This window comes from Danio rerio, chromosome 23 (assembly GCF_052040795.2).
Source record: "Danio rerio strain M-AB ecotype USA chromosome 23, GRCz13ab, whole genome shotgun sequence".
NCBI classification, from domain to species: domain Eukaryota; kingdom Metazoa; phylum Chordata; class Actinopteri; order Cypriniformes; family Danionidae; genus Danio; species Danio rerio.
The window spans coordinates 28,953,212-28,964,379 of record NC_141043.1 but is presented as its reverse complement, the minus strand read 5'-3'; the positions used below and the strand labels follow the sequence as shown (position 1 = coordinate 28,964,379).

At 36.3% G+C, this 11,168-nt stretch overlaps 1 protein-coding gene across 4 annotated transcripts in view; it reads left to right on the top strand.

The window, feature by feature from the left end:
* The first annotated feature begins 2,923 nt into the window (after window positions 1-2,923).
* Window positions 2,924-11,168, top strand: part of ada (adenosine deaminase) — a 29,839-nt gene continuing 21,594 nt past the window's right edge. For 3 of the 4 annotated variants that reach the window (XR_015522771.1, XR_015522770.1, XR_015522772.1), the window contains exons 1-3: window positions 2,924-3,082; window positions 9,977-10,038; window positions 10,865-10,987. Coding sequence is in view for 1 of the 4 variants with exons in the window: in NM_001002646.1 (NP_001002646.1) it covers window positions 3,041-3,082; window positions 9,977-10,038; window positions 10,865-10,987 (227 nt within the window). In the remaining 3 variants the exon portion in view is untranslated. The remainder of the gene's footprint in view (window positions 3,083-9,976; window positions 10,039-10,864; window positions 10,988-11,168) is intronic. The other variant, NM_001002646.1, reaches the window with a different exon arrangement.

Sequence of the window (11,168 nt, the reverse complement as noted above, 5' to 3'; positions counted from 1 at the left end):
ACCACAGTGACACAATGAATCACCAGTGAGAAACATAATGATCTTCAGCGGTGTTACCCAGAAGTAAAGTAACACCAGTGACATTACCACCAGTGACAGGTTTTATGAAAATGCACATTACAAAATGTCCACTGCAAGGTATTTATCCACGTTGACGATCGCATTAGTATACTCATTAAGTGACTAAGAATAGTCCATATATTTTCTAGTTTTTACAAATCCTTAACAATAAAGGAGATCACACCAGTGACACACACTAAATGCTTAAAATGAAATCAGAAAATAAAAATGACAACTGAAAAATGACTAGAGTTACAATGATCTTTATAGATTTTCAGAAAATACAAGGAAGAAATTCAGGTTATGTCAAGAGTGATTTTTATTTCGAAATAATAGCTTTTAGTTATACCAGTGGCACAGCTCCAGTGGACCACTACTATCATTATATATTTTATAATATTTGCTATTTTCTTATGTCATTTAACTATTATACACTCACCGGCCATATTATTAGGTACACCTTATTAGTACCGGGTAGAACCTCCTTTTGCCTTCATAACTTCCTTAATTCTTCGCGGCATATAGATTCAACAAGGTACTGGAAATATTCCTCAGAGATTTTGATCCATATTGACATGATAGCATCTATGATGTATCTCTCCCATTCCACTAAATCTCAAAGGTGCTCTATTGGATTGAGTTCTGGTGACTGTGGAAGCCATTTAAGTACAGTGAACTTATTGTTATGTTCAATAAACCAGTCTGAGATGATTCATGCTTTTGGACATGGTGCGTTATTTTGCTAAAAGTTGCTTAGCAACAATACTTAGGTAGGCTGTGGCATTGACATAATGCTCAATTGGTACTAATGGGCCCAAAGTGTGCCAACAAAATATCCCCCACGCCATTACACTACCACCAGCAGCCTGAACCGTCAATACAAGGCAGGATGGATCCACGCTTTCATGTTGTTGATGCCAAATTCTGACCTTACCATCTGAATGTCACAGCGGAAATCGAGAACTGTTTCCTGTTCTTAGCTGACAGGTGTAGCACCCGGTGTGGTCTTCTGCTGCTGTAGCTCATCTGCCTCAAGATTGGATGTGTTGTGCGTTCAGAGATGCTCTTCTGCATACCTCAGTTGTGAATGGCTTTTGAGTTACTGTTGCCTTTCTAACAGCTCCAACCAGTCTGGTCATTCTCCTCTGATTTCTCGCTCACTGGATATTTTCTCTTTTTCAGACCATTAGCCGAGTTTCCACTATCGTGCCTAAAGCGAGCGAGCCAGGGCGAGCCAAGGCCAGTCGCGTTTCCACTGTCACTTCCGGGGCCAAAGCGGGCCAAATCGGGGCTTTCTTGGGGCCAGCGGCCGGCCTTTTTCGGCCCGCCAAATACCTTGGGCCAAAGAGGGCCAACTGGAGCTTTGGGGCAGAGTGAGGACACAGTTTTCCGATCGCACACGAGAAGGCTACATACGCCAAACAAATAAATAAATAAATAAGAGAAAGAAAACATCTAGCCTTATAGACTTCCCTGCTAAAAAATCCAGCTTAAACCAGCCTAGGCTGGTTGGCTGGTTTTAGCTGGTCAACCAGGCTGGTTTTAGAGGGGTTTTGGCCATTTCCAGGCTGGTTTCCAGCCATTTCCAGCCTGGTCTTAGCTGGTCAGGCTGGAAAATGACCAGCTAAATCCAGCTAAAACCAGCTTGACCAGCCTGGTTTAAGCTGGACATAGCTGGTTTTGGCTGGGCTCCCAGCCTGCTAGGCTGGTCAAGCTGGTTTTAGCTGGTCATCTCCCAGCCTGACCAGCTAAGACCAGGCTGGAAATGGCTGGAAACCAGCCTGGAAATAGCCAAAACCCCTCTAAAACCAGCCTGGTTGACCAGCTAAAACCAGCCAACCAGCCTAGGCTGGTTTAAGCTGGATTTTTCAGCAGGGTTGGTATGATTGTCTCTAAACCCTAGAGATGGTTGTGCTTAAAACACCCAATAGATCAGCAGTTTCTGAAATACTAGACCAGCCTGTCACCTTTAACTTTTTTCCCTATCCAGAAGCTTGGTTTGATCTGCAGCAGATCATTTTGTTTTGACCACGTCTACATGGCAATGCATTAAATTTGAGCAGTAGGACAGGTGTACCTAATAAAGTGGCCAGTAATTGTATATAGCTGTTATGAATTCATTATTGTATTTTGAATAGAAGAAAATCTGTTTTTGATTCCTAAATAAAGCATTTGAATGGCTGTGGGACAAGCAATTTTACGTAAGAAATAAAAAATCGATTATCACATTGATGAATCAACTGTTTAGATAGGCTTAACATTTGGTTGTAAAAATGTAAATAACCCCAAAGTGTACATTATTTCATTTAGCCTAAGTCTAGAAACATTAAAACGGAGATTTCTGGGTAGAATAACCCCTTTCGTCAAACTTTACCCGAACCTATAATCGCATGACGATTTAGCCAAGACAAAAGTGAAACTATCCACTTCCTTGTCATGTGACATACTGACAGAAAAAAAAAACTAATTTTACCGGGAAACATCGCATTAAATTAGTAACTTAAATATAATTTAAAAACAATCTAGTTTAACCCAAACTTCTCAACAGTAGAATACACGACAGAAGCACATCGCTTCAGACAGACTCTTGCTGTGTTGACAGCCAGCAGCTTCAGTATTCGAGGATCTCGCGTCGCGTCACTAATGTAGGCTAGATGTGGCTTTACTGTGTTTCTTGAAAAGCTTCTAATAGGATTCAGTTTTAATCTCTTCGCATAGACTTGGATCAGGTGCGCTTGTCAATTTGCTTCGCTCGGTTTTTGTTGTCACTCTGTTTAGTTGTTGGCTTATTGACGCTTGTAGAGGCGGGGTTCATACTGTAGCTATTATCTGTTATAAGGCGGGTTCTTTGTCCGCGCGGGTTGGAGTGTATAATAATAACGCGCATGGGGAAGCTGAACTTCGCCGCTTGAGCTGACAGGTTCCGGAGAGCGCGTGTTCAACTTGTATCACGACAAATTCAAGCTTTGAAATCAACACAATGGCTGAAATGAATGGAAAACCAGCATTTGATAAACCTAAGGTTAGTGGTGTCCTGTTGTTGCTGTTATTCATACTATTGTATTAGCTACAGTAAAGGCATACATTTGTTTGCTGTTTCTAATTAAATAATGCACCATAATCCACCAGAATAAATGTTAAATAGCAACAATTATGTTCTGATAAATGTAGATAATAAGTTTATCAAAGCCCACCTACATGAAGACATGTGTGTTTTGTGTTTTAGTGTTTTGACCATACTATAGTAAAAGGTATTACAATGTACTCTAGAAATTACAATACTTTGTTAATGAATGCTGTAGTAAAGCTATAGTGAACTGAAACAGTATAATAAATACATTTGTACACTTTAGTTTTATTAAACGGTGGTATGCTGTTGTGTTATATATGCAGTTGTAGAAAAGTTAATACAATATTGGGTAATTTGTTTATTTACAGATTTGGTGTGTTACCACAACTAGGCTATAGAATAATCACAACAGTGTTTTTATCTATACTATAGTAAAGTTCTTGAATTATTTTAAGTATTTTACTATAGTATGTATAAAAAACTTTAGGATTTACTATAACTTACTATATTATATAGTATTATTATATTATTAATAAATGTAATGGTATTTTCAGTGTAATAATATATTTAATATTATCACAAAATAATTGAAACATGTAAAGAAATAATTAAAGAGATACAGCTGATTCATCAGTCTATAAGGGTGGAACATGTATTTATGTTGGGCTGGTAATGCATTGGTCACATTCAATGACACGGGAGAGATGAAGGAGACTGCGCTCCAGGATAATGTTCACACTATTCGGCCTTGCTACACACTTGAGCATTACAACTGCCCTTTGGAGTTATTATACTTACTCAGCAAGCAGATGTCAGCCTGCAGAACTGATACCAGAAACGTGCTGATAAGCAAATATCTACAGAGACGTATCAATAAGCTACATGAGAGTCTTTAAACAGTTTGACCTGAAATATTATTTTATTACAATAGCCAAGTAGAGGACTGACAGCAGCATCACTTATTCCTCCATAACCATTCATTGTTGATTGTGAGCATGCTATCAATGACCAAAATGTTAAATTTCTGTATCATACCATCCAAAATGTAGACGACATTTTTTCTTCAGTAGAATAATACAAAAAAAAAAAAACATAATATAATTGTGGTCTTCTGCGATTCTGTCAATGGCTATTAGCACTTTGAGTGTCAAAATATTAAGTAAAAAATAACCATTAATACCTCCTGATGATACATTGAGGCCTTATAAAATCAAACAAATGGTCTGTTTATTAAAAGTGACCTATTATGCCCCTTTTAACAAGATGTAAAATAAGTTTCTGATGTCCCTAGAGTGTGTATGTTAAGTTCCAGCTCAAAACCCCAACAAATAATGTTTTATAACTATTTAAAACTGCCCCTTTTAGACTTTGATTCAAATTGTGCAGTTTTGATGACATTCGCAAAAAATTTAAATGAGATTTTCTTTTTTTTTAAAAAAGGGCAGAGCTACAAATGTCTATGTGTCAGCATAGTGGCAGATAAAAAAAACAAGACTAAGATCCTGCGCAAATGAGGGAGAGATTGTGACTAATTGTCAGGACTTTCTTCCTTTGATGACATGTACAAAAGGAGAATGAAGTGATATATGAAGTAATTATAAACTAAAATTAACATATGGTTATATATATATATATATATATATATATATATATATATATATATATATATATATATATATATATATATATATATATATATAATATTAATAAATGTTTATATCCACAGACTGTTGCCACATAAAAGGGTTTAAACCCCTTATTAAAATGATTTTTGCATAATAGGTCCCATTTAAAGTGTTTCACTTCATAATCACTTAATAGTACCACAGTGTACTCAGCTAAAATTACTTAATGTTCTTCTAAAAAAAAAAAAAATATCTTAATGGATCAAGGGTGAGTAAATAAATTTTTGGGTGTACTATATTGTACATACTGTATGTGTTTACAGTACATGTAATATACATATACGTATTTGCATTGTGCAATATGTAAACACACATTTTTTTGAAGTAACTGACAAATTCATATTTCATTAGAATTTCCTCCTTTGTCACCAGTATTGTGTATCAAGGTGCTGGGTAAAACACAGTACTCTCTTAGGATGTGTGACAAACACATTCAAATGCGATTAATCTTTTTTTTTCTGTGGCAGTTTGACTGTGATTTGCAATAGTCCTTTAAACAAAGAGCTGCAATTATTGTAGGCGGTAAACAATTTGCAATTCCAGGAATATATAGCACTCTATAATACGTGCTTTATCTGAAAATCAACAGATTAAGGGGCACTTAACCAGCAGTAACTTCCATATTTTATCAATTGCCTAAGACTTTGTCCCACAGCAACTTATTACATGATAACACACAGTAAAACACACAAAAAGTCACATAGCTCAATTACTTGATTAAGAAAACACAATAAGCACCTAATCCAGTCTGATTGACATTTCAGGATACACCTTCAACTGTAATGAAAGAAAATTGCTCACTTTGACAGTCATTAGATTCTATAATGTGAACAAGCTAATAACAACAACATGCAAGTAAGCATTAATAACATGATAATTACAACCTCAACCTCTTACATAGTGCCTTTAACATTAGTCAGACTACAGCAGTTATTTGCACTGCACGTATGAATCTATTTAAGTATGAAGGGGCTGACAGCTTAGGCTTGCACAGACAAGATTTCGAGCACACATCTCACATGATGGCAAACAAGCACGCAAGAACCTATTCATCATAATATCGTTAGCACAGACTGCTTAAATGCAAGCTTCCCTATTCAGCGAATTGTTCATTTTTGTTCATGCTTGAGGAAAGTATTGCCTCACTGCAGTCCCATTGGTCCTTGTGCTTGTAAACCTGATCCAAGTAACTGAGAGCTAGACCCAATGGAGTGAAAGCACTAGAGGTGACATCATCTATGTTTAGCTTAGCATTTTTGAACAACCAAAAGAGGTTTTAATAGTCCTGAAATCTTTTAGTGGTGCTGTCTGTGTATTCAAAACATGTTTACACTGCAAATCCTCACCTAATTCTGTCTTTTTATTATGAGTTAGCAGTTTTTATCATGAGTTAGCAATGCAAAATATTATATAGTGTTGTACTCTTTATTGAGACCAGTTTGTTTTGAGATTATATAGATTTGCCGTACGCTTCAAGTCAAGCCTTGACAAAGCATGTTTATTTTCGTCATTGAACTCCACTGATGGTGTCGGTATCGTTTTATATAAAGGGCTGCATGCTCTCCATCTTCTCGTCTGATGGTGGGGGAAGGGACTGAATACTGTTTTCGTGTGTCTGGACGGTCCCTGGAGATCGCAATGCATAATCAGTGTTGATGTCCTTGACTATCTGGTCCCTATCATACTCGTGAAGGTCTGTTCTGTTTGAAAGTTGAATTAGCGTCCGTGTTAACTGTAAATTATAGCCCTGAGGAAACACGAGTCGCTGAGCAGCCATTGCTTAAGATGATTTGTTGAGCAGTTTGGTCAAAAATGCATTGCAGATGTGCACGGTGATCCTGTTTTCTCTATTTCTTACCACAGAAATGTTCTTTGGTCTCATGAGAACTTGGAATAGATTTGTAACTATTATAATCTTAACACTGTGAATTCTTTATGCTTTAGTTGTTCGCCATGCTCTGTAGGTTTTAGGAGTGATTACTGTTTTTAATGTAGGAGGAAATCCCCTAAATTGTCATTCAGTTTGTTTGTCGACAACATGACTTACTCCCACAATTACAAGACTGAAACCCTTGTGACTATATTAGAACATTAAACGCTTTTTGTGTTCTGTAATTTGAACTAAACTGCAGCCGACTGAGGCGTTGTATTTTGTGCACACTTGGAAAACTGCCTTACAACGCACTCCTACACTGCTGTCATAAATCATTCAAGTTTATGGAGGTATGAGAGTGGGCAGTGATCTTTTGGAGTTATTTCGGTATAAAGTATTGGGATTTATTTCAGTTTGTTATGAATTTTTTCTTGGTGTTTTTTTTTTTTCCAAAAGTTGCAAGACCTGGCAACATATAAGTGTAGGGGCTAGTACCTATTCCCTGTGAATTCTTTCTCCACATAGTTGGTTAATGTAGTTAAACTAAGCAGTTTTTGGTTTTATAGAACACGTCTTGGCTAAAACTAGGCTAAATTTGGACTATTAATAAAAATTTAATATAGTGTATATAATATAATATAATATAATATAATATAATATAATATAATATAATATAATATAATATAATATAATATAATGTAAAATGTAATATAATGTAATATAATGTAATATAGACGACTAGTCTATTTTTGGTCTACGAGGTGCTTTTGGGAGATTATTTTACAGAGGAACTATGGATTCAAAATAATGAATGAACAGGTTAACCTCTACTAAATTGTGCAAAACAGTAGGGCATCTTGTAGAGCCTGCTGCATCATACATAATTAGTGTAGCTTTAAAAGAGTTTATACAAATAAATGCATAACTATCCCTTTAAAGCAGCGGTCCATTTCTGAGAGCAATTTCAGATTTTATCTGGCAAATGCATTTTTTAAAGTGCCATTAGGGTATATATACACAGTGCTCAGCAAATATGAGTTCACCCCCTGCAAATCTTTCAGTAAAATTCATATTATATAGGATGCATTAAAGTATTATAATTGTATAAAAACCTGGAGCTAATCTAACAAAGTAAATTGCGATAATGGTCCAAAAATTAGTAGCTCAAAAAATATGAAAAGTGATTATTAAAAAATATCAAAATTTAGTTGAAAATTTGCAGATTGTAATTTAAAATATATATTATGCATGACTTTTAATGTATTATCTTTCTATTTTTAAAGATGTTCAGTGAATAAAATATAATTTTAATAATAGTTCTGTTTAATAAATCTGTTTTGTTCAAATGCATTAACATACATGATGAGCACTGTATTTACAGTATATCCTAATATGTATACACACATTTTACTACTACTGTATAAATATGTTTAATCAAAACTGTAAATTATGTCCATGCACAAGTCAAAAATAAACAGATATGAAGCATCACATGTTGAGCAGGTCCATGAATAAAGAAAGGACCATTTTTCTTTTTGCCATCACCACATCACTACTCTTGAATGTTGTTTGAATTAACGTGCGAAAAGTTACCACAGAAACGCAAGTTGTTTGTCTTTTATTGGTGTTGCAATTCAAGTTTATTTATTGGTCGAAATGTCTCTCTGTTGTAAACTTTTTTCATTTTGCTGTAAAAAATTACAATCAAAAAGGAATTGTAATTGTATTTTCAACAGGAAATTTTCCAGTAACAGTTATCATTTTTTATACTGTAAAATATTGTTGAAGGGAGACCACTGAAGAGCCTCATATTTTTGGTCAAAGAGCCACATGTGGCTTGCAAGCCATAAGTTCCCTTACCACTGGTTTAAAGATTGATCATGTCACTTTCAGATACACCACACACCTTTTAAAGAGGAAAAATCCATTAAAGTTTTGTAAAATATCTCTTATTTGAGTTGAATTGTTTTTGAGTGAGTGTGTGTCTAATTTGAAGGATACCAACTAAGCTGTATTTTTCATTCTGAATGTTAAGGATTAATTTCATTCATTCATTCTTTCATTTTCCTTTGGCATAGTCCCTTATTTATCAGCGGTCGCCACGGCATAATGAACTGCCAACTATTCCAGCATATGTTTTATGCCCCATTCACACGGGCTTCAGCGTCAACGCTTGACTGAAGGCATGTCTGAAGTTGGAGCAGAAACGATCATCATAGAAGCGTCAGCCAATAAAATTCAGTCAGCAATGGGCCACTGTCTAGCTGGTGTATTTGCATACAGCGATCTGATTGGCTGACGCTTCCGTCGGCGCTTGGAAAGTTGAGCTAGTTCCAACTTCTGCAGCGAGCAACGCCTCTGAAGCGGCGCCGACGGATCCACAATGCAGTTCGGCAATGCCTGACGTCACCCATTTAAAGTGAAAGGGAACCATTGACGCTGACGCCCCGTGTGAATGGGGCGTTATGCAGTGGATGCCCTCCCAATTATGTTTACTCAATTCACCTTATGTCTTTGGACTATGGGAAAAACTGGAGCACCTGGAAGAAATCCACGCCAACACGGGGATAACATGCAAACCCCACAAAGAAATGCTGACTGACCCAGCCAGGACTCGAACTAGCGAACTCTTTGCTTTGAGGTGACAGTGCTTACCACTGAGCCACTGTGCAACCCACGCATGCATTTCATGTGCCATCAAATGGATGAGGCATAGGCAAGCATACAATCTCTTATACCCAAATAACACAATGTTCAGTACAAATTAGTCAATAACTATTTATACCATGAGTAAAGCTTATACGACTTAATGGATTTTTGCATTTTCCAACCAACAAAACATAATGGTTTTCTCTCTATAGTTTGCCTCTATCCTTGTTGTGGTTGTTTCAGAGCAGCTGGTGAAGAGTGCAGTTTAATTTGTTCATCTGTCTGGGCAGCTCACCGTGCATTTCAGCAGACTACAGTCATTACATTCACTTCTCTAACAACCCTCCCTGACATCCTGAGTCTTTCCACTGACCTCATTTCACCCAGTCGTGCTTTCCACATTGTAGATGTGCTCCACAAGGAGCAGTTCACAGCTGCGCTAGAAGGAGTTTCAGTTAACTGTTTGAATACGACAGGAATATGAATTTGAAAGCTGAGCTCAAACTCATGACTATCGTGCTTCTGCTCTGCTCTGTGGTATCAACAAGTGTCCGCATTTGTCACATGGTCTACATGGTGGGGATAAAAAAGGGTGTTGAAACACACAAGTGGTTTATTGCTGCTCTTTTATCTTTGCAGGTTGAGCTACACGTGCATCTCGATGGGGCCATTAGATTAAAGACCGTTTTAGATGTAGCCAAGTAAGTAGGACTAATTCCAATTACACACTGGGAACCAGTCATTTTAAATGTCCAGTTGGAAAAATGTCTTTTCTATGTACTCAGAAGCCCCTTGGTTTATTATTATTATTATTTATGTATTTTTTTTTACCAGAAATTATAACACAAGTTGCATTACTAGTGGGCTGTATGCTGTTTATAAGATCCAATGTAATGATACATATGCAGTTTCCTCCCAACGGTTTACAATCACACATACAGTAATCATTTTGTGAATTGGATTTCTTTTATGTGGCCATCTAACTTAATATCTATGCAGATCTTTGGTTTAGAGGGATGTACAGTGTAGTTTAATAAAGTAGCGTGTATGTATATAAATAGATATGCACCCAAAAAGGGTTACTCATTTAATTTAACATATAATCTGTGAAATATTTTACAATTGAATCATCTCAGGCACATTTTGGGAACACCTAGGACTTTTATTTTGTCGGGCCCCTTTATATACACATATTAAAGATGTTAAAATGATACACATACTTATTATGTAATCAACACAAACCTTAAAGTTCACTTTGGTAACTTGTTTTAAACTCCAGAAGGGAAAATGTAAATAATTTGAAATGTGTTGGCCTTATTTTGTTGTATTGGGGCTTTTACACTCATAGTTATACTGTAGATTTATGCACATTTAGAGACTCATGTTGACGCTTAACCTACAGCCTCAAAAGTAGATCTGCTTTACTGTCTTTTAACTTGTTCTAACAAATGTGACAATACACAAGCAATTCTGTGATCTTTTAACTGAATCTTCAAAGCTTTAATCAAAGCTGTAATTATGTCTCAGGCGGCGAGGAATCAGTCTACCTGTGAGCATGGAGGAAGAACTGAAAGAGCTGTGCACAGTGAATGAGCCGGCCACACTCACAGAATTCCTTGGCAAGTTCAGTCACTTCATGCATGTCATTGCGTAAGTAGTTGTGCTGAGAAAAGATCGGTTACATTAACATGAATTATGTTGTGGATGTGCTTAAAGACTGAATGGAAGCCTTATCGTTTAAATGGCATTGAGAACAGGAGTATGAATATATGATCATCTTTTTCTAATAGTTTATTAAATTATTATTACAGGTATTGTTTTTAGCACAAAT